This window comes from Megalobrama amblycephala, linkage group LG22 (genome assembly GCF_018812025.1).
Source record: "Megalobrama amblycephala isolate DHTTF-2021 linkage group LG22, ASM1881202v1, whole genome shotgun sequence".
NCBI lineage: Eukaryota > Metazoa > Chordata > Actinopteri > Cypriniformes > Xenocyprididae > Megalobrama > Megalobrama amblycephala.
In genome coordinates this window covers 27,684,621-27,710,157 of record NC_063065.1, presented here as the reverse complement: position 1 = coordinate 27,710,157, position 25,537 = coordinate 27,684,621, and the positions used below count along the sequence as shown (strand labels likewise).

The 25,537-nt window shown below is 36.3% G+C and overlaps 1 protein-coding gene across 1 annotated transcript in view; it reads right to left on the bottom strand.

Annotated features, from left to right (window-relative positions):
* The window catches only part of LOC125257746 (partitioning defective 3 homolog), a 245,277-nt gene that overhangs the window by 101,897 nt on the left and 117,843 nt on the right, over positions 1 to 25,537 (bottom strand). The window contains exon 11 of the mRNA XM_048174395.1: positions 9,650 to 9,922. Within this exon, the coding sequence (XP_048030352.1) occupies positions 9,650 to 9,922 (273 nt within the window). The remainder of the gene's footprint in view (positions 1 to 9,649; positions 9,923 to 25,537) is intronic.

The following is a 25,537-nucleotide window of genomic DNA, read 5'->3' as shown; positions in this document are numbered from 1 at the left end:
CAATGTGTGCCCTGTCAGTTAATAGTTTGGCTAATTTGACAATATTCTATAATAAAGTTAACATGAAACAGCATTCACACATATTTCACTACAGTAATGGGACAACATTTCTGAGGCACAACATTAATTACTCTGTATATACTCTGTATATATATAATAAAGTCTGTAAAAATAGAGCCCAATGTTTTGTGTTAATATGAAAAAAGAAAAAAAAAAGTCTGTAATATATAAAGTCAATGTATATATATATATATATATATATATATATATATAGAGAGAGAGAGAGAGAGAGAGAGAGAGACAGAGAGAGAGATAAATATATAAATATATATAAGAAAGAAAGAAGAGCAGATTCCCTGTTGGCCTAGTGGTCAAAGTCAGGCAGTGTCAAGAGAGCTGAGACATTAACACAGCAGGAAAACTGTGAAAGAGTCAGCTCAGAGATGTGAAGAGCTCTCGTCTACTGGGGTTAATGATCTTCCGGGTCAATTATCATTCTCTACCATCACATATCCCCAACTCCAAACAAAGTACAAAAATAAAGGAGGAGGCAAAATGAAAAAGTACAATTGCTTCCAACAAAAAATGGCAGCTGCTAACATTTAACAACAGTTATTGAGATTCTTTCACTTTATAATTCAATTTAAGTAGTGTGCAAAGTCAGGAAAAACTGGATTTAGAGTAAAAGAGAAGTAGAGAGGTGATGCTCTTTACACCATTCTTGCTAACACCGCTCTCTAGAGCGTCAGGCGTTCTTCTCCCATGAGCACTCTCTCTCTCTCTCTCTCTCATCTTGTCTCACCTTGACTTAGAGCAGCTTACAGAGTCTTGCTCTAATGGGAGCAGCTGTCAATCAAATCATGTGCATCAAGAAGAAGACAGCACCCCACCCCCCACAAAATCTATGACTCTCAGTTAACCTGATGCAGAGACAACAGACTTTAACTTGACACAAAGAGTAAGGATAGAAGTACAGTACATTTATAAAGGGGCCGTTCACAATTCATTCCAATTTCAAGAAGTCGTGATTTGATTCCAAAATGATTCCTGGTACATAACGCATTAATTATTCTGACATACAAATGCAAAATGCACGAACTAACCTTTCTTTCAATGCTGGGTTAAACTGAATTGACCGAAATCAGGTCTTTTAGACTACGGCATGTCATTTGATCATCCTGACTGACTCATATTTAAAGATTCAGAGTGCGCACATACTGTAACCACCACAATGCAACAGTTTTATTATCGTTAATGGAAATAAAAACCAAATGAGGACATTTTTGTTAACCGAAATGAAAGAAATTTAAAATAAACTGAAATAAAAAATAAAAAAAAAACATTTTCATGACTTTAAAACTAACTAAAATTAAAATGGTCTAACATTAAAGCACAGCAAAACAAAACAAAAAAAAAACACAAAAGTAAAGCAAAAGAGAACAAAATGCAAAGCAAATAAAAATAAAAAACAAAGCAAAGCAAAGCAAAACAAAACAAAAACTACAAAGCAAAGCCAAAGAAAACAAAAAACAAAACAAAACAAAACAAAAAACCTCAAAAACACCTGCTGTTCAACATTTTTAGATTATACTAATTAGCACATTGACTTTAGCATCCCTAAATTATAAAAAAAAATAATAAAACCTAAACAGAAAAATCTTTAATAAAAGAACAGACAAATGTAGTGTCAAATGTAGTGACAACATTAGATAAAGATTGAGCCTCTCTCTTAATACACTTACTGAACAGTTCATTAGTGCATTTTATTGCAAAAGAATAAAAAACAATTTTCTTTTTTTATTCTTTTTTGTTATTCCTTAAGCCTGACATCTTATTTTTCAAGCAACTGCCATATCATTTCACGATCCAATCAATGTCTAATGGATAAATCAAGTCCTTTTACACAACCTGATTTAAAAAGGATTTTATCCACTACAAAGACAGATTTTCTGATACTTTTGCATGTTTTGTTGGCTGATCGGTCAACGCCCAGCTACTCAACAGTAGAACATATTGAACGGGCTGTACTTCCATCCCTAATAACCTTGTTTTGGTTCGTATCAAATTGATCTGAAATGTACCGTGACTAAGGTTTATGAGATGTGAGGTAAAGTGGTGCCCACTAGAAACCACAATGCCTCTTAACGCACATGCACAGATTTTGGACTCGGTTCCAACTGCCTTTCATTCATTCAAAGGGGACCAATGAAACGGCAGTAATAAAGGAAGAGAATCTGGATAATGGAGCCTCGCTTTGGAGTGACTGTAAATGCAGGAGAGGGTGTGTTCACTAGCCCAGGCCCCATATTACAAACCCTTTTACAGGGCAAAGAGCCTGGACTCTCCACGGTTTACTGGCACTCTGACCTTCCGACTGGGACGCTTTAAAGGCAGACGTACCGGACCCAGACATTTGGTAATTGTCTGAGAATATTTATTCAGCTGCAGAACAGTGAGATAGAGTGGTTTTTCTGTTTCCGCTGAGGGTTTCTCGTCTTTAGAGATCTAAACGCCCTCTTCTTCGGATGCCAAGAAGAAAAAAAAGAAGCTTTTATTGATTTTATAGACGTGGGTTATTGCCGCGTAGACAAGAAATCACATGCAAATGTTAACAATCCCAGGCTGCAGATGGTTGGGATGCAAGACTTTGACCTCTAATAGGTTGATTGAATTTGCCCATAAGCCCTCTGCACGCAACTAGCTTTGGCTTGTATACCATGACGGCACCACGGTTTTACACCGCTGTAGCTCGTGTCCAATAGACTCCACTATCCAGCACATTAACAGCATCACCTCACTTTTTAATACCAATAAATCAATGGCTTGTCTATTGGATGTGGCTAATGCACGGTGGAGGCCTTGACCAGGCCAACGTAATGGATGTTTATTTGAACATGCTGGAAAATTAACAATGTGCTCCCTCAATGCATTCTCTCTCTCTCTCTTTTTCCTTGCAACAAGCATTCGTTATGAAACGTCACACAGCTCACATGAAGTCAGCAGATGTGTGGCCATCCCAGAGAGATCAGTAATGCTACCAGTGATTGCTGGGAAAAAGAGAGTGTGTTCCCATACTGAAATCTAGAGTAAACACCAGTCATAGATCTTCCCCTCAGGCATATCAGAGATTCGCTGCTTGAGGCTCTCGCCACCGCACAACATCGCCTTGTGCTTTGAACTCATCGACTAACTCTCAGGACTGCAAACTCAGACTGCATGTCAAGAGCTTTGAGTTTGCAGTTGTTGCCAGTGAATTCTAAGTGGGACAAAAGTGTTATGTGACTTAAAGGGTTAGTTCAGCCAAAAAATTTAAATGGAGCGTCTATTTACACTAGCTCCGCCCACCAATGTCTGGTTGGGCTACCCAAGTTTTAAAAAAAGTCACACAGAATTCCTCATCTTTAGTGGCGCACCAGTAGTATATAAGTCTTACAGATCTTGCTCTTAACGCGATTGACATGGGTTCGTATCTGCCTTTTGTGGGCAATAAACATGAAAATGATATTCTAAAAGTGGAAATTAACTGCGAACGAGTGTTTAAAAATATTAAAATTGTTTACTGTGTAGGTTTAGGGGATGTTGTAGGGTGGGATTTTATTAATGCAACATCCATTTAATAATTTTAATAAATATAACCATTTACGCTCTATATTATTGCATCCTGCTAATGTACAAAATACTGAGATGCAAACAGTATCTATAAAGTATATCTAATTACTATTTACTATTATTGCAAAGAACTGATACTTTGACATGGTGTAAATAGAATCTATTGCTATTTTCACCTAGTGTAAATAGCATATCGCTAAGAAAATGCTGTTAATGTCACTTAGTGCAAATAGAATATATTGCTATTTTCACTTAGTGTAAATTGCATCTACAGTTATTTACACTTAGTGTGAATAGCATCTATCACTTAATGTGAAATGAAAATGCTGTAATTAATTACTCACCCTCATGTCATTCCAAACCTGTAAGACTTTTGTTCATCTTCGAAACATTTCATTTTTGATGAAATCTGAGAGATTTCTGTCCCTCCATTGACAGCCTACGCAACTACCAATTTCAAGCCCCAGAAAGGTAGTAAAGACATTATTAAAGAAATCCATGTGACTCCAGTGCACTGTAAAGCCGAACAGTTAAATTAATTAAATAAAATGAGTTCATTTCACTCAAAAAATAATGAAAGTTCATTGTACTTAATAGAAAAAAAAAGGTACGTGAACTCAAAATTTGATTTTAGTAAGCTGAACTCAATATTACAGCATGCTTTGCGTCAGACTGTATAAACAAAATAAATGTTGAAATTAAGTGTTATTTTGTGTGTTTTTGCATATGGGAGACATACGTTAGTGTTTAATGTTGCGTTATGTTGGGATTACGTGGGGTTCTGTTATGCTAGTTTTGTAGGATCACCATTGTGGTGAAGAGTAGAGCCTGTCGAGGATGGGCTGCAAAACTTTTAAGATCACATATACTGTATGTTGTTTGATTATATACATGCAAGTATATAATGACAGTTTCTTTGGCCACACTGGCCTTGCTCCACTTCCACAGCTCTCGGCCCCACCCCAGTTGTACTAACTTAAAAAAATGAGTTCGTTTACTTAAAAGTTTTGAGTATTTTGAACTTAGTGAGTTTTATAGAGTGGTTTATTCTCAGTTTTAAGAAGCGACGCGAGTGCTTTGTTTGAATTTATATATATATAAATTTATCACTTTATTTAAAAAATATTAATCTCCAGCACACATTCACGAGAGCGCTACAACACGTGTGTTGACACGAGAGCGGACGTTGTTGCATGAATGTAATTTGGAGATTAATCATTTGGGGGAGGTTTGTTTGTTTTTGTTTTTGTCTCTATAAAATTGAGGTTAAACCACTGCAGTCACATTGATTATTTTAATGATGTCTTTACTACCTTTCTGGGGCTTGAAAGTGGTAGTTGTGCAGGTGTCAATGGAGGGACAGAAACCTCTGATTTCATTAAAAATATCTTAATTTGTGTTCTGAAGATGAACAAAAGTCATACGGGGTTGGAACGACTTGAGGGTCAGTAATTAATGACAGAATTTTCATTTTTGGGTGAATATCCCTTTAAGGCTGGATGCACACTGCTCCAACAAATGCAAACAGGGTTAATATAGTGATCCAAACCCAACAGCCACTGAGTTTTGAACTTTTTGCAATGCAAACAAGCCCGAAGATCTGAATCTGGTCTTTTGAAGAAGACCAGTGACATTCAGTGGCATTCTAGTATTATCTGTTTCTTTTGATTTTGGGAAAATGAGTGAAAAGTGACCTGTACATTCTCAACAAGTGCTTTTATGAGATTCTGATACAGGCCTCGGTTGCTGGCTGTGATTGACAGGATTTGAACAGACCCTCACTGAGCCTTATCCATTTCCTGTTCTGTGCACTTTAGACAGGAAATCCTCCTCACCAATGTTATCTATGAAGAGATGAAATCAGTTTCCCAATGTGCCACTTCTTTAAAAGAATAAACTACTTAAACGTCCAAGAAAACAACTCTTTGTGATAAAACGTTTGACTCTCACCAAATCCCACATATCTCTTTAAGTTGACGTTCACTCAAGGACTGTTTATTTCAGGATCCTGACGCTATGAAAGTTCTATTAGCTTTCATTTAGAAATGCAAATGTTTGTTTTGATTCACTGAGGGAGTCGGGCCTTTCAAATGGAGTGATGTGACTGTCTAGAATTTGAATGCATTATGCCGTTTACATAGATTACAGCCCTCGCAGCCAAATACGAATGAAAGTATGCAATTTATTCCAGAGGCGCGACGACAAATATTACAACGTATTTCACAAAGACTTGCTTCTAAGTGATATGCAAAGCAGTGTGAAGTTCTAAACTCACTATTTAAAATATACACAGGATGATGTGCATGTAATCAGATGCCAAGCAGGTAAGTCTGCGTCAAGCTTTATGACTCCGCTTTCTGAAAAAAACATTTTTTTATTTTATTTTTTTTAAAGGAAAGAAGACTCAGTATACTGGATGTGTCTATATAAGATCTTCAATATGTAATGTATAGTCTCCGTTTATCGTTCATCCTGGATATTAATTAGACAGCAAATAGTGAATTTTGCAAAAGTTCTCAGATTTTAACTCTGGGAGGGAAAAATAAGTTAGTAATGTATCTGTACTAGAATTTCAGAAGATATCTAAACTGTGCTAAAAAAAAAAATTTATTTGCTTCTGGGTATCTGATTAATAAACAGAAAATGAGCAATAATTCATAAAGCAGAATCATTACAGAATTTGAGCAAAGGGTCTTAGTGGTAGGTTGCTTGCAAATTAGATTAGCTCAATAGTTTTCAATAACGTAATATGAATTTCACAAATTCTTAGATGCTCTATGAATGCATCTTCAGGGTTTTTTTTTTTTTGTATATCTTTCTGTGCGTGTCTTTTCTTATCTTCAGAAAGAACAGCTGAATATGCACACTGCAGAAAATAGAAGAGCCTGCACCACCAGCCATTTGAAACATTTATTATGAATCTTGCAGGACAGTCAACAGCAGTTGTTTTCAGGCCCACAAGTTTTAAATTTACAATGTCAGGACATTCTGGAATGAAAGGTGCCGAGTACAACTGTCACAAAAAGCATCAGTAAGAATATGTTCCAGTGTCATAAAAACAAGATTTTCAAGATTTCCTTCACTTGTTAAAAAAAATAAAATAAAAAAAAAAAAAAAATAAATAAAAACACTGGCAAATATGATATAATAATAATAATAATAATAATAATAATATTTGTTGTTTATACAACAACAAAAGTATACAAGTATACAAGCATTTCATATATATATATATATATATATATATATATATATATATATATATATATATATATATATATATATGAAATGCATTCTAATATTACAACACAATCTACTAGAGTAATGTTTAGGATACATAAATAAATAAATAAACATAAACAAACACTGGTAAATATGATATAATAATAATAATAATAATAATAATAATTATTATTATTATTACTATTATTATTGTTTATAATTTAATAATTTAATTCTAAAAGACAATTATATTAAAGATTAATTAAAGAAAATTATATACAATTATCTTTTAATATATATATATATATATATATATATATATATATATATATATATATATATATATATATATATATAATTTAATAATTTAATTCTAAAAGACAATAAAATTATATACAATTATCTTTTAATATATATATGATTAATAAATAGATTATATATATAGGATAAATAAATAAATAAACAATTCTAGTAATGTTTATGCAAATAAATAAATAAATAAATAGTATATACTACTACTACTACTACTAATAATAATAATAATAATTGTTGTTGTTGTTGTTGTTGTTGTAATGATACAAAATAATAAGCAAATAATTTATATATTTTATATAGTTGTACTATATATCAACTATATAGTTATAGTTTATATAGTTTTATATACTTTTGTTAGAACTATTAAAACAAGTATAAATAATTATTCAGTAAATAAATAAATACCATTACTGGAAAGTAGTATATAATAATAATAATAATAATAATAATTATTATTATTATTATTATTATTATTATTGATGTTGTTGTTGTTGCTGTAATGATACAAAATAATAAGTAAATAATTGATCACGTATAGAAACTATAGAATTGGAGAGTTACTGAATAATTATTTATACTTGTTTTAATAATTTTAACAAAGTATACAACTATATAAAATTCTTTTTTTTAAATATGAATAATATATGTACATTGAAATAATAAATAAAATATGAAAATACACTAAAAATATATTAAGATAAATGAAATGCATTCTTAAATTAACGCTGATCCGAAGAAGATGAAGATGATTAGAAAATAAATCAGGATAGGCAGGCAATCCAAAACAATCCAAACAATGGAAGACTGTGTGTTACGCACAAAAAATGCCAGACAAATGAAGAACAAGGAGGAACTTAAATACACAATAACAAACAGCTGTGATCATTAATGAGTGTCCATGGAAACTAATGAATGGTGAGAAACTAAGACAAAGGAGAACATGTGACTATAGAAAAACAAACTAAAAGTCCATGAAAACAAAACTAAATTAACACAATTGTGACACTTATAACAATCTACCCTAGTAATGTTTATTCTAAATAAATAAAAATATAAATAAATAAATAACATACTCTACCCTAGTACTGTTTATTTAAATAAGTAAGCAAGTAAGTAATTCACATGAGCAAACAGTAATAGTCAGGGCGCTAGGGACAGACGGCTGCCCTTTTACTGCCATGAGAGATATTGGCACAAGGATTAGCCAGATTACTGAGTGGCTGCGTAACCATGTCATATTCACACTGTGACCAAATGGCAGGGGGTGTCAGCGGGTGATCTCATGACAGTCGGGGGCGGTGGGAACGCTCCTACTGGGAGAACAGCAGTTGGCAACGTAATAATCCCCTTCCCACTGCACCCTGGGAAAGGTCACACACCCAGAGTGACATATGTCAATCACTGCCTTTGCTTCACCGCCGGTGACGGGGCAATTAACTGCCGCCTCAATAAACCCAGAGAGAGTAATTACTGTTTAGGAAAGAGACACACTGGCCTTTCATAGCATTTCCATAACTAACCGCTAACCATTTCATAACCACTAGAATAAGAGAGCAATTATGGTAATTCCTCAATGTGAAAATACTGTGCAGTAATGCTGGAGCAGCCAGTCTCTGAGTGACTTTCAATTTGTTTCAAAGAAGATCAGAAAGTTTGAAAACAACAATAGGAACATTTGTGTTCTGAAGGGTTTGGAACGACATGAGGGTTATTAATGACAGAATTTTCATTTTGGGGTGAACTAACCCTTTAAAGTATAATATATCCACAGTAACCACTCATTTTAAAAGTATTCTTAAGTGTACCTCTCTTTCACAAGGGTCAGCAGAAACACAGGAAGGAAAACTGTATTTCTTAGGATGTTTAAAACTGCAGTTTGTAGTATAAAGTTGACTTTTCTTTCCCTTAACAACCCAGATGAATTTCCGGAGATTCTGTGCACGTTGAGGCAAAAGCTAGGGTGGATCTGACATGATCCGTGATTACAAAGCAGCCTGCCGGTTATTAAATTTTCCCATCCAGAGAATTATCAATGATTTACCTGTGCTATAAAGCCAGCCGGTGGGACACAGGTGAGAAATCTGATAGCAGTATTTGTTTGACTTTAATTTTTTTACACTACAAAGGGTGGATGAAAGCAGCTTTTCATTTTTAAAACTTCAAGGCACGATCAAATATAAAGGGAGAACATGTTCTATTAGTCAGTCGTCTGCAGAGAACCTTCCTTTTTCTCAGCAAAATAAAAGAAACTTCAAAAGTGCTGGCGCCCTTCACCCTATCCAACCTTAAAAATGAGAAATATTTGACAGCTCACGAACGCAAGAAAACACGCCAGCATGGCATTATGCAAAGCTTTAGAAATATATACCCAAGGTTGCGTCCTTCAAGTCAAGAACATGTTATTGTCCCTTTATGTCAGCCAAGTATTACTTAACTGCCTTAAAAAACAGCCTGTGCATCATGTCAGGATGATTCTGAAGGATGAAAGTCTTAAAGATCTTACCTGTCTGCAGAGGGTGGGCGTCCATTGCGGGGCTTGTTGACCTGTGCGTAGAGAGCCTCTAAGGGCAGGGACTGGTCCCGGGGGCTCTGCGGACGCTCTTGACCAGAGTTATGGCTTAGATCCATACTGCTGTCCAGGGACGAGTCCAGAGAGCCGATCCCCGCGTAGGTGTGCTCCTCGTCGGAACTGAAGGTTCGGTTGATGTCCTGGATCTCAGCGTAGTCTCGTTCTCTGGCCTGTCGCTCTCTGAGCTCCCTGGTCTTAGCTTGAATTCTGCAAACGCAAAACATCATTTGAGGTTTAGATGTGTAGTACACACTCAACTTCAACTTCAATCCCTCCGTTTTCACGCTAGAGTATTTGGTTCCATACCATAGAACATTTGTGTCATAAATGTAAGTGCCACCACAGATACTAGAAGCTACTAGCAGCTATGTAAATATTTAAAGTCATGTCTTTTTACCTTTACACCTGGTATTAAGATGGGTTAGAGTTATATTGAATCACAATTGGATCTCACTTTTGTCCATTTTCAACCACTTCTGTCCTGATTTCTTCGAGGGCAGGGTCTATGGGCGGGTAAATGTATGGGTTTTTTCAGATCTTTTGATCTAATGGACAAAATAAGCTCACGCAATTTACATGTGAACGTGTCTGGGGAAGATGGAAAAACATACAGAGAGAGCAACTTTCGTTTCTGCTCTGACAGCCGCAAGACCACGCTGAATGCGTAGAGTGCGTGTTAGAATGGTATGAGAACAGTGCGCTCTTCAAACCAAACTCTGGTCTTCATCCGACAACGTTTAAATCCTGTCTGGCTGGCGCGCTTCCCATAATTTTTACACGTTAGGTCAGTAGGCGGTCTTCGAACGCATTCGGCCAAATGAGCATTTACACTATGAAAGCAATCTGGGCGAATGTGTTTTTGACTACCTCTGGAAGTGGACAAAAGTGGATAAGCTCAAAACATTTTAGACCCGTTTACACCTGTATTTAGCATCATCCACTTGTGATCCGAATACCAGGTGGAAACAGGGCCAAAGAGATGACTCAATGACTCTGACGCAATAACATCATAAACTCACTAGTGTGAAAATGCCCTATGGGCAATCTCTTGAGATTCTTTTCCACCTTTGTGATACCGCCCTCAAAAAATGCCATCAAAAGCAATAGAACTTTGTCCATCAGCAATGTACAACATTTATTACAGCCCGGAAGAACCAAAGCTTTTATGTGAGATGCAACGAATTGGAAAACAGACCTCTTGGTCTAGCCGAGACTCCCGACTGCACTGCGAATCACTGAGCTCAGGACCCCCTACTGGCATCATGAGCTGCTAAATGTCTGCCAAACCTGCTTTATTTCACTACTATTGGATCCCTCTAAATGGAAAAGGAAGCAAGACCACTGAGGCCCTGTTCATTCGAGCCTCTACTTTTGAATACATTTCAAACCGCGCATGGTAAAGGTTGTGGTCTCTTTCTTTGGAGAAGGTTGTCAATGCACAGATTCCCTAAAACTGCCAGTAGGGAGTCTTCCCAAGAAGAAGGGAGTGATTTCTCCTTCAGATCGCTCTGATCTTCCGCCAACCGGCTCTTTCTGCCTTCCCTCAACCTCTCTGTGTTTCTCTGTGCAGGAGGTTTTCAAAGGCCGCTCCTGGTGCGCTGAACTGAATGAGTCTTTTTGTGTCTAATAGGCCACATGTGTCGTTCTAAGTGCTGTGCTGAGGGAAAGGAGATCCTCAGGAATGGGACTGGTAGTGGAATAAGAGGAAAGGCCGGTGCGGACAAGAGGAAAGACTCCTGTAGGGTGACCTCTGTCTTTGGTACCCACCTATCTCATCGGATCCAGATGGGCTCTGGAACTCGAGGGATGCCCCATCACAAAAACCTGAGCCTTTTGTAAGTATTTAAGTACCCTACCTCCTCACCACCCCAGGTCAAGGTTTGACCTTTGACCCCTGACATCTATCTGACAGTCGTTTGATTGACAGCTGTACCGAGCCGAGAAGAGTTGTAGGATTTTCCCAGCTATTGAGACTGAATGTTTCCACACATTCTCATAAGCACGATCTAATTTACCAACAATGAGTGTTTTCTCTCTGTCAGAGTCTAATACAATTACAATGCCATTGACTGACTCTCTCTCTCGCTATGCTGCTTGAGGAAATCCAATTTAATGTGCTAGAATTGTGTGCATTTATGACTCACGTTAATAGTCTGGGAAACACTTGGAAATCAACATGAGCATATTTTCATATGTGTGTGTGTGTAAATTGTGGGAGTTTTAAAGTCAGCATGAAATGGAAGTTGCCATAGTCATTTCTTCCCTATTGTGACATACAGTATATCCAAGTGAAACAGATTCAGGAACAAGAAAAAATGTAGGGTGACCATGGGGAACTGATTGGATGCTTGTGGTTTGCTATTGGTGGATCTCATGTGAGTGACAGGTTTCCCCGGCCTCGTCATCAGAGAAGAGATGTCACTACAAGAGGGTGGGTGGGTATTTTGATTAAAGGGGTCATGAATCGAGTAATTTTGATATATACAAGAGGTCATTGTACTATAAGAATATCCTGTACGTTTCAGAACCAAAAACTTCCTTGTTAGTCCAATAAAAGCTTTTATTGACACCAGGCCCAGCGAATGACTCGTCCCCAAATGCGGCTATATAGGTGAAACGCCACCTTCGCAGAAGAAATCAACACCTACTTCATCATTGCAAACGTAAGCCGTAACCCTGCCATAGTGAGATGAGAGAGAACAGTGATACAACAGGACTAGGAATAATGCTAGGAATAATGCTAATGCTAGGAATATGGTTATTTATTTTAAAAAAATGTGAATGTATCAGTTGAGCTTTATTTATTTGTATTTCGGTACATTTCACTGTGGATTCTTTGGTAAATCAATCGCATTTTCGGGGCAGGCTTTGCAAACAGACTTTTACGATATGGACTCGACAGTAATGCAACAACATGTAAGTAACTGTGTTAATGCATGATCTAATATGTAATGATTGATGTACAGTCAGTTGTTCAGTGACCTAAACGCTCAACTTCACATTGTTTCTCTTAGTATGACGAAAATAATCTTTTATTTAAATGTTGATTAAATTATATATAGAAAGCGATCAAAGAACGCTCCCTTTACAATCGCTGGAGCTGTCAATCAAACAGCAGTTTATCAGTGACTAAGTTCTGGATTTGCGCCGAAACTCCCATTTTATTCAACAAATCTCTTAGTTACATCGCGTTTGAACTGTTAGTTATGATGAAAGTATTCATTAGTGTGCAGAAATTGATTTGCAATGACAAGATCACTGCTTCCATGTGCTCAACAACATCTCTATGATTGGCTACAATGTTCATCACTGCAACCTTTCATGACACAATCTAAATATAATGCCATAGGATCTAAATGTATTGCTATAATTAAAACTTTTCACTAGTTAACCTTGAGAATTGTAATAGTAAAAACATGCTAAATGTTTTTGAGAGAGTAATACTGAGCTATTTCATATGCAAAGATGTCAGCCAATCACAGCTGTGGGTGTTTACACTGAAGTCTCAGCAGACATGCCCCTTCAAACAGAGCATTCAAATCAGAGGGCTAAAATCAGGGTAGGAAAAATGTCTTTTATTTCTAAATTATGACAATTTTTGATGTAAAAAGCATACTAACATTACACTGCAATAAAAAAAAAAAAGAACTGTCAATTTTGATTTCATGATGACTTCTCTGAGTTCATCCCTTGAACCATTACAGGTTGTTTCTTTCACATCTGAAGGTTGATATCTCATGCTGGCGAGGCTCCAGTCCACCTGCCGTCGACTTAAAAACTGATGTCAACCTCGCTGCCAGTAAAAACCGTGTTATGACAAGTTACGGAAACTTAATAGGAGGACGACGCCTCCGGCGCTGTGCCTATAATGGCCAAATCAAATCTGCGAGAGTGATATCTGTGTTTGAATGGGGTAATGAGCACATTGAAGAAGAGGTCTAGTCCAACCTACCCCCTGGAGTACCAGACTAAAACTAATTTAGAGCACTGGCCTGGGGATGATAAGTGGGCCTCGAGGCTCTTTGTGTGTTTTGTGTATGACAAGAAGGTTAACTTCAGGTTGAAAACCAGCACGATGAAGACACTGGTTCAGGTTATGAGACTGGCCACAGTTAAACATACAAACTCACAGTCACTTTAACACTGTGGCCTATAAGCTGTAACCAGGCACAATGCAAAAGTGTCGCACAGCAAAACATTTTGTCATTTGTTTGGTCTGTCATTTTCTCATGATTACGTAGCTTTATAATAAACAAATATAATCTAATTAGTAAGTCTGTTTGACATTATGGGGTAGTCAGGGGGGTTGTGTGTGTGTGTGTGTGTGTGTGTGTGTGTGTGTTGAACTATGACCATAACTGTGTGTATGCGCCTCAAAATTCTAGCTAAACCTTTCCAGAATTCCCTCTTCCACCTTTAGTTCATTACACAGTTAATGGTCCAGTGTGGTGTTAATGCAGGACACAGAAATAGCACTGAACACATTATTTCTGCTCTCCTTTACCATTCCCGATTTCGCTCTCTGCTTTATCTTCAGAGGTGGTATTAGGGGGAGCAATGATATTTATTTTTATTTTTGTCATAGTTTTTCGTCTTTTAATTGAAACATTCAATATTTCATCATGTCATATTTAATAGTTTTAGTACAGTTTACTCTTACTAAATGCTAGTTCATGATAATGTGCAAAAGAACACACATTTTAAACTTTAACAAACCAAACAATAACCACACTTTTAAAGGTGCCATCGAATGTTTTTTTACAAGATGTAATATAAGTCTAAGGTGTCCCCTGAATGTGTCTGTGAAGTTTCAGCTCAAAATACCCCATAGATTTTTTTTTAGTTCATTTTTTTTAACTGCCTATTTTGGGGCATAATTAGAAATGCGCCGATTCATGTTGTGGCCCCTTTAAATGCTCACGCTCCCCACCCACGGAGCTCGCGCTTGCCTTAAACAGTGCATAAACAAAGTTTACACTGCTAATATATCCCTCAAAATGGATCTTTACAAAGTGTTCATCATGCATACTGTATGCATGCGTCGGATTATGTGAGTATAGTATTTATTTGGATGTTTACATTTGATTCTGAATGAATTTGAGGCTGTGCTCCGTGGCTAACGGCTAATGCTACACTGTTGGAGAGATTTATAAAGAATGAAGTTGTGTTTATGAATTATACAGACTGCAAGTGTTAACCAGCACTGGCACGCCGACGCACCAAAGCTTCTTTGTTTAAATTAGCTCAAATTTACTGTTAGATTTAATATAATTACCTTGACAAACTATACATCATTAAAAAGATCTAAGACTCGAGCTTCAATTTTTAATCTTTATTTTACTCTCAACATCGTATAGTGACCGTTATTTGTTAATATGCGTCGGGAGTTATGAATATGAGAAACGGAGTCGTTACCTTTTCATTGAAATATGAGCGTCAGCTTCAGCCATTGAGAAAAAAAACTCTGTACGATCATCAAGAAAAAACTCCACAAAATAACATCCCTCGGGCTTTTAGCTTAAAAGCATGCACATTTGGAGAAATATTGATGGACTGTCATACGTTTATGTCAATTTTCTATACAGAGGAGTCATATTTATTCAGTTTTTACCCAAAACGCGCTGTTGTCATTATATGAGCGCTCTATACACTGACTACTGTGTGTCCAAACCATACCAGTAGCCGGAGGGCGCTCTGTGCACCTTTAGTCCACAAATTATACAGCATGAACAAGAGGCAGTCATGTGACATACACGGACCTAACAGAGGCTACCAGACATCGCTATAATCATTGATATAAACATACAGAACGTCACTTTTGAAAGTAATAAATACACGATTGTGACGATATGTTGTTTATCTGTGTTCTTCACGCCATGTCAGGTATTCATAATAGTAGATTATATTTATAATGCAATGCTAATAGAGATAGCTTTTCTCATTGTGCAGAATAGCCTAAAATGAATATTTTCTGTCTGATTTTTGATCCAAAGCCACATCACATCAAAGAAGGTTATTTAAAACAATCGACTAGTAGGTTTGGATAAAAAACGTGGTTTTAATCTTATAAATTGTCATGTTTTGTTGGTGTGCTAAGCTAATATGCTAACGAGCCCAGAGATGCACCTGTTCTAATCTAAAGCTAATGCAAATAAATTATTTTTAATAGTAAAGCTCACTTTTTTCTCTCTTTTTTTTCCAAGAAGGGCATTAGATACAGTTTGAAAGAAGGTGAAGTGAGAAATTTGGTGAATGAAATGAGGGATTAAATCATCTTGAATAGAACATCAGTAATTATAATAGAGACAAAAGAAAAGAATAAAAAGAGCCATAAGCTGGCTGGAGAGGTGTGAATGTGTTCAGGGGAGACTGAAACTGAATGGGGCACTTAGCACCACAAACACAATATCGACAATACCCTTGAATAGATGACAATAAACATCAGTTAACATTTTAGAGTCCTTTCTAAATAAAGTCTCATGACATGGTCTTGAAAAACATGTAATAAAACTCAGAGTTTTAAACCTATCATCTTCAGATTTGAAATATAACATGGTCAGACATGTGGCTTTAGCTGCAGTGCATTTCTAGATTGCCACAAGGCCAACTTCACTTTCATTTTCATAAATATATTTCATAAAAATAAATTTCTAATAACTTTTCAAAATTTCAAAGCTATTTTAAACTATTTTCTTCTTTGTGACAATAATTAATTATGAGTTTACCATAAACTGCAAAGTGTCTGCTTTCAAATGAGACCTTACTTATGCTTTTAGTGCAAAGGGTTCATGAACTGTATCTGTTTTAGTTTGGGTATGTCATTTTTTGGGATTTTCCAAAAGCGGGGGTGCTGGCTAACAGGTTAATAATGAAAATAGCGACTGCTCTTGTCTCTGTGAATACAATAAGAAACGATGGTAACTTTAACCACATTTAACAGTACATTAGCAACATGCTAATGAAACATTTAGAAAGACAGTTTACAAATATCACTAAAATTATCATGTTATCATGGATCATGTCAGTTATTATCGCTCCATCTGCCATTTTTCGCTGTTGTTCTTGCTTGCTTACCTAGTCTGATGATTCACCTGTGCACATCCAGACGTCCTGCCCTTGTCTAATGCTTGAACATGGGCTGGCATATGCAAATATTGGGGGCGTACACCCCTGACTGTTACGTAACAGTCGGTGTTATGTTGAGATTCGCCTGTTCTTCGGAGGTCTTTTAAACAAATGAGATTTATATAAGAAGGAGGAAACAATGGTGTTTGACACTCACTGTATGTCATTTTCCATGTACTGAACTCTTGTTATTTAACTATGCCAATATAAATTCAATTTTTAATTCTAGGGCACCTTTAAAGCAAATTTAATAATTACGTACAATACCATTTAAAAGTTTGTGGCTGTTTATGTGATTGAAAGTCTTCTGCTCACAAAGGATGCATTTATTTGATCAAAAATATAGTAAAAACAGTAATATTGTGAAATATTATTACAGTTTAAAGGGTATATATCATGAAAATCTGACTTTTTTCATGTTTAAGTGCTATGATCGGGACCCCAGTGCATCTTCCAACCCTGAAAACGTGAAAAAAGACAACCCAGTAACATTGTTTTGGTAAGCCTTTCTCTGCAAGCATATGAAAAAATGAGCTGCTCATTTTTCGCTGCCCTTTTGACGTAGGAAGGGGATCTTATTATAATATAACCGCCCCTTAATCTGCACGTTTCCACCCAAGGCATCGCCATTTCGTTTTCGCAAGTGAGGCAATTCAACGCTGGATTTGCACAAAAGATTAACATGACGGCACATGCTAGTCAATGAGTTGGAATCAACTCCACAGCAACTACATAACATTTATCCACTAACCATTCAGAAACATCCAGCTGCATTCTAAAACTTCTTCCTGAGTCTCTCCATCAGTGTCGACTCCGGTTTGAACAATGTAAGGCTGAACAAGTTACTGACAATCTTCATTTTGGCTGCGTGAGATTCTCCAGCTTTGTTGTCGTTGAGCAACCGAAGCGCGAGCTGTTAAAGCTCCGTCCTCATCTGGAAAGCAGCAGCTCATTTGCATTTAAAGGGACACAGACAAAAAAAAAATATGTGTTTTTGCTCACGCCCAAATAGGGGCAAATTTTACAAGCTATAATAAATGATCTGTGGGGTACTTTGAGCTGAAACTTCACAGACACATTCTGGGGTACACCAAATACTTATATTACATCTTGTAAAACAAATGTAATATAATATTTGATGCTCAAGAAACATTTCTGACTATTTCGATATCATTATTCAATGCTGAAAACAGTTGTGCTGCTTAATATCTTTGTGGAAACCAGTAATATATTATACATTTTTTCTTTCGTCAAATCAACTTCAATAATTAATGTGGTTCAGATAACATAATATTCTATTGATTACTTTCTATTGATTAAACCAATCGCCTTCATAATAATAACTCAAATTTTTAATTTCAATGAACTCATATTTTTAAGGCAACCAGGTAACTTACTTTTTTAAGTTAAATCACACATGATTGCTGAAGCAAATAACTTCCTGATACATCATTCACTCAGACCTTACTGAGACATGGTCACATGGAAGACTGATACTAAAATTATAAAAGTGGAAGAGAAGAGAGAAAACATTATCAAAATATTAGCAAGAGGGATGAAAAATCCCCAGTGAGCTGTGATAAAACAACAAAGAAGGACAGCAAATCCCTCTTTGTGACTTTCTGGGCTCAAAGGTAATTAGTGTAGATTGCTATTGTATGTGTGTGTTTGCGCGCGTGTGCGTGTGTGTGAATGTGAAGAGGCAGAAGACACGAAAGAACGTAAAAATCGTGTTTGTCTGTCAGGATGAGATATATGTAGATGTCACGTCTAAATGTTGCGGATCCGCACCTTACACTAATTAAGAGTTTGATGCTGTGATTAGCTGACATCTGTCCACAGCGCCGGTGTGTGTGTGTGTGTGTGTGTGTGTGTGTGGGAAGCCGTTATAGCAACATATGGGTCGTCATGGCAGATCTGGGGTTGTTTCTAGGTAACAAGTGAACTTAGAGAAACAAAACTCCTCACCACCTTTGCTTTCATGTCCACAAGACGCAGTTTGACACAATTCAAAAACACCTCATTAGATGAGATCCATCCATACCGTAATGCCATGCTGAATGTTTTATTTATAGGATATCTGAGCTGAAATGTGTCCAAACGCTTCCCTGCCGAAGTCCTGAAGCGTGCGGTATGCAGTACATCCTGCAGGGTCAAAGTGTTCATTTTGGGGAGGGAATTAGTCATTGATCAAGGCCTGATATAAACATAAGATAAGGAATGAGAGATTTATGAACTCTCTGAAGAATTTAGAAGGTTCTGCTCTGCGAGTCTGCAAGTTTGGAAGTGAACTGAAATGTTTTGAAGTGAAGCGCAGAGCCGAGCGAGAGAGATCACACTCCGGTCCGCCCGCAGTCCTTCCTCTCCTCGCTGAATAAATCACGCTGTTTATCTTACGACACCGCCAAATTCCAGACAGACACAGCCAAATCACTCCCTCCATATGTCTAACAATGTTTAATTCAGTTAAGAGAGCGAACGAGACATTCACATCGATGGCCGCGAGGCAGATCTCACTCTTCAGTTGGTAGTTTTTAAGTGTAAATAAGATAACATGCCAATATTGTCTGTGTTACTTCACCACATGGAGAGTGTGTATTTTTAACATCCCTTCTTGACATTCGATATAGCGAGACGGGGAAAACAATTGAACAAATATTTCAGCAGTGCAATCGTCATGCAGATGGTAAAGTCCTCTGCGTCCGACCACAAGCATATATAGCTGCAAATGTAATTACATATATAATCTGGTCCGCAATCAGTCCTGTCATCTGCCTTTGAACTCTGGAAGCTAATTGGTCCAGTCAAGCGGTGAACTGTTACAAAAGGCTCCGCAACATAATGAGCTCATTTGACAAAGCAGAACGACAATGCTAATTATTTTGTAACAAAATTACCACCACAATGCGAGGGGAAAGATCAGCTGTGATTACGAGTAACACGCATTAATGCGTCAAAAAATGAAATGTTGGAAAATATATGGAAAGCCAAAGGCAATGCCAGGCAGAGTTAATGGAGAAAGATTCGCAAAATCAGTGACGGAAAATCAATTAATACATCAAGTTACTAAAATGAATGAATAAGGCAAGCATGGGGACACAGAGGAAGCACAGGACCATGGTTCCCCAAAAAAATCTATAAACACATCCTACACGGTGAAGTAAAAGATTACAATGTGTAATGTAAAGTTATTTAGAAAGGAAAAATAAGAAAAGGTTTGGATTAGAATTATTATATATATATAAAATTATTATATTATATTATATTATATTATATTATATTATATTATATTATATTATATTATATTATATTACATTATATTATATTATAGCTATTTATAATGAAAAAAATAATGTACTAATTACTTGTAAAATAATTTATATTATTGTATTATTGTAAAGGCATTAATAACTAAAACTATTATATTAATAGTTTTAGTTATACTATTATATTAAACTATTAATTAATAACTAAAACTATTATACTATTGTGTCCATTAATTGAAAATAAAATAAAATTAAATTAAATTAAAAAAATAAAAATAAAAATTACTAAAACTAAATCTGAAATAATTACAAATTAAAGCTATCTAGAATTTTTTTTTTCAAAAATAATAAAAATGACAATGTAATACACATCATGTAATATAAAATAATTATATTAATATAATTTGTATTAATAATAATTTGTATAATCTTTATTTACAAAGACATCCATAAAAGGTACATTTCTACATCAGTGCTCATTACCAGTATTGTTATTTTTAACTAAAACTAATTAAATAACTACTTACTACTAAATACTGTGTCCGTTAATTGAAAATAAATCAAATAAAAATAAAACAAAATAAAGAAAATAAAATAAATGAAATAAAATAAAGAAAAATAAAATAAAATAAAATAAAATAATTTATAAATGTTGCCTTGGCAACTACCTGAAAATAAGTTGGAGTTGAAGTACTAACACTCCTAAAACTAAATCTGAAATAATTACAAATTAAAGCTATCTAGAAATATATATAATTAGTAAAAATGACAAAATCACATAAAATTACAAAAACTTAAATCTAAATTAAAACTGACAATGCAAAAAGCTAATTCAAAATATTAATAAATTCCATATATAAAAATGCTAAATTAACACTGCTCTTTAACTCATGTCATAATACTTCATGACCATACAATAGCATATATTAAGTGTTGTAGCACCAATCAAACCATTATAAAACATAATTTCAGCTATAAAATACAGATTCTACAAACCTGATTCCAAAAAAGTTGGGACAAATTGTGAATAAAAAAGGAATGCAATAATTTACAAATCTCATAAACTTATATTTTATTCACAATAGAATATAGATAACATATCAAATGTTGAAAGTGAGACATTTTGAAATGTCATGACAAATATTGGCTCATTTTGGATTTCATGAGAGCTACACATTCCAAAAAAGTTGGGACAGGTAGCAATAAGAGGCCAGAAAAGTTAAATGTACATATAAAGATCAGCTGGAGGACCAATTTGCAACTTATTAGGTCAATTGGCAACATGATTGGGTATAAAAAGAGCCTCTCAGAGTGGCAGTGTCTCTCAGAAGTCAAGATGGGCAGAGGATCACCAATTCCCCCAATGCTGCGGCGAAAAATAGTGGAGCAATATCAGAAAGGAGTTTCTCAGAGAAAAAATTCAAAGAGTTTTAAGTTATCATCATCAACAGTGCATAATATCATCCAAAGATTCAGAGAATCTGGAACAATCTCTGTGCGTAAGGGCAAGGCCGGAAAACCATATTGGATGCCCGTGATCTTCAAGCCCTTAGACGGCACTGCATCACATACAGGAATGCTACTGTAATGGAAATCACAACATGGGCACAACATATCTAAACATGATCCAGAAGCGCAGGCGTTTCTCTGGGCCAAGGCTTGTTTAAAATGGACTGTAGCAAAGTGGAAAACTGTTCTGTGGTCAGACGAATCAAAATTTGAAGTTCTTTTTGGAAAACTGGGACCCCATGTCATCCGGACTAAAGAGGACAAGGACAACCCAAGTTGTTATCAGCGCTCAGTTCAGAAGCCTGCATCTCTGATGGTATGGGGTTGCATGAGTGCGTGTGGCATGGGTAGCTTACACATCTGGAAAGGCACCATCAATGCTGAAAGGTATATCCAAGTTCTAGAACAACATATGCTCCCATCCAGACGTACTCTCTTTCAGGGAAGACCTGACATTTTCTAACATGACAATGCCAGACCACATACTGCATCAATTATAACATCATGGCTGCGTAGAAGAAGGATCCGGGTACTGAAATGGCCAGCCTGCAGTCCAGATCTTTCACCCATAGAAAACATTTGGCGCATCATAAAGAGGAAGATGCGACAAAGAAGACCTAAGACAGTTGAGCAACTAGAAGCCTGTATTAGACAAGAATGGGGCAACATTCCTATTCCTAAACTTGAGCAACTTGTCTCCTCAGTCCCCAGACGTTTGCAGACTGTTATAAAAAAAGAGGGGATGCCATACGGTGGTAAATATGGCCTTGTCCCAACTTTTTTGAGATGTGTTGATGCCATGAAATTTAAAATAAACTTATTTTTCCCTTAAAATGATATATTTTCTCAGTTTAAACATTTGATATGTCATCTATGTTGTATTCTGAATAAAATATTGAAATTTGAAACTTCCACATTATTGCATTCTGTTTTTATTCACGATTTGTACAGTGTCCCAACTTTTTTGGAATCGGGTTTGTATATTTTTCCATGTTAATAGCTTTACTGCCCAATTATATCAGTATAATATGGGATAAAATGAATGCATAAAATCAATGATTTGCCAATGAAGACCTTGGGTAATATGGGTACATGACAAAACAGTTGGGAAACACTGTGGGTCTTTTGCCTGAGAAAGTTGATGATAAAGTGTGTTCCAAACCTTACTTTCAATCCCCACACCCTGTGAACCTTCAAAGCTCATGCTAATGGATAAAAAAGAGGAAGCTAGTTGAGATAACTGCTGTTGATTATAACAGAGGAACCCAAACAAGAGTAAAAAGGAAATCAGGAAATGCTGAAGAGTGGAAAGGAAGTCAGGAAGACTGAGCAGAAAAAGAGGTGTGGAAGTCACTGATTAGCCACTAATGGAGCCAAGAAGATAAGCTAATAGCCATGCTAATATACTTCAATGTAGACGTTGGATGAGAAGTAGAGTACCATAAAGGTTCTCATAATGTTTGCTAAGGCCATTTTTGATGTGTGTACAAAGCCTGATCAGCCAAATGTAAACACACAGAGGAGGATGAAAGCGACTGGTATATCTTTAGCTGGTTATGGTGCCCACACACTTCTTCCCATGCTCATGCTGTAAATGGCCCCCTGCCATGGTGGTCCGCTCAGTCAAGTTACATATGGTGGACAGGGCTGCAGCCATGCAACAGGCATAAACAAGGCCCCATAATGGTCACCGTATTCCTGCAGACATGCAGGCGAGAGCTTCAGGCTCTGTTGAAGCCCTTGATGAGGGATGAAAAATTCAGTTTGTTGAGGACTAACGAAGGATGGGAGGTAGTTGGGGGGGCTACGCAGCTGCTTACAATTTACTCGATTGTGACAAAAACAAATGCCACTGATGGCAACACTTCATCAACTTCCAAATCATGCCTGCATGCACCAGTGCTGCTTCTGAGCAGTTTTGCATATTTTTACCCCATATTATTCCTATATGTGATACAGTGGCCCTCAAAAAGCCACTCTTAAAAATGCACTGGAATTTAGCTCAAGGTCATCTGGTAGCCAGGTTCACAGATGTGCCCTAGAAAAGTAATCACATTACACTGATGTTTCATAATCATAAAGTGTCCAAAATACTTTTTATCATTTCAAACCTAATTTTGTCCTTGAAAAGTGTGCATGTGCTATTTGTCATTAAAGGGTCCTTGATTATGATTTCACTTTTTTAACTTTAGTTAGCATGTAATGTTGCTGTTTGAGCATAAACAGTATCTGCAAAGTTACAACGCTCAAAGTTCAATGCAAAGGGAGATATTTTCTTTTACAGAAATCACTTTTTAAGAACTACAACAAACAGCTGGTAGGGACTACAATGACCTTCTTCCCAGGTTGGTGACATCACAAACCCCAAAAATTACATAAACCCTGCCGCCGAGAACACGCAACAAAGGGGGTGATGCCATGTTGGGCTGCTTTAGAGAAGAGGAAGAGTTGTTGTAGTAGAGTGTTGTTACCATGCCGTCATTTTACGATATGTTACCACTACGTTTACATTACACCTCCACTGTCATTTTGCTATTTATAGAAATGAAAAAAATAACCCATTTAATTCAGTTGGATAACAGTCACTTCAATCCCATCCAGCTCATCCAACACGAGCTGCAGAGTCGTAAGAAGTGCAGCAGGAATCAGAGTTCACTGATCACGTGACAAGAGTAAGTGACGAGATGAGCCGTAGTTCACTGATAAGCCATGCAAAATCGGGTTCATTATCGAAGTCGATTCATCTTCGATACTGAACGCGATTTTGCGTGGCTTGTCCGTGAACTACGGCTTTGTCTATTAAAAGGCGCTCCATTTGAAAGCAGGTGATGGCGATTTAGCGGTAATCAGGGAACCGGCTTTACTGACGAAATGCGCGTGAGAATCGCATGCGATATATCGCCCAGCCCTAGCTACATTACCAGCGAAATGACAGCAAATCATAAATTTGTGTGAGTTACAGAATGAAATTAAAGTGTTTAATCGCTGCAAACATTCCTCTGATCTGCATTTCCATCCTTTTAACCGTCGCGCTGAATAACACAGCAACTGAAATTCGGCATGTCGCAAACACTCTATGGTAGTCGCAAATCACATGTGACAGCCGGTGACAGCCAATAAGGAGCAAGGTTTGACGTCACTGCTGCAAACTGTGTCGTATTGTGAGAAGCGCCAATTTTGAAAGTTATGAAACGGCGGATTGATACGATTAATGTATAATGGTTATATTACTTTATAAGAATCTTTTCCTTACACAATTGCATCGTCTGACTTCTGAAGACTTGAAAAAAAATGCACGAAATAATGGACTACGTTTATTATCGGTTTATGGTGCGTTTTCATGTTATGGTGAGGAGCTGTTCCATTAAAAACAAAATAAAAATTAAATGATTAAGTGTTGGTTAAACGGTGGCAGAGTGACCGTGTTTTTTTTTTTTTTTTTTTAATAATGTAAAGTTTAGGCTTGGGTAAAGTGATGGAATGAGATGGATCATGTAACAGGAAGGTCTACAAATGATATGTAAGACATTTATAAGTGATGAATAGTTTACACTTTAGAATAGGGTATGCAGAAAGTGTTATAAATGACTTGTATACATATACAAATAATTTGTAACAGGTAAGGTCTACAAATGATATGTAAGACATTTATAAGTGATGAATAGTTTACACTTTAGAATAGGGTATGCAGAAAGTGTTATAAATGACTTGTATACATATACAAATAATTTGTAACAGGTAAGAAAGGTCTACAAATGATGTGTAACACATTTATAAGTGATGAATAGTTTACACTTTAGAATAGGGTATGCAGAAAGCTTTGCAAATGATTTATTCATGCATTTACACATCATCTATAACAGGTGTTGAACACTTTGTAGTGTGTAATGCAGTGTAAGTGCTGACTGGTGAGGGTATAGAC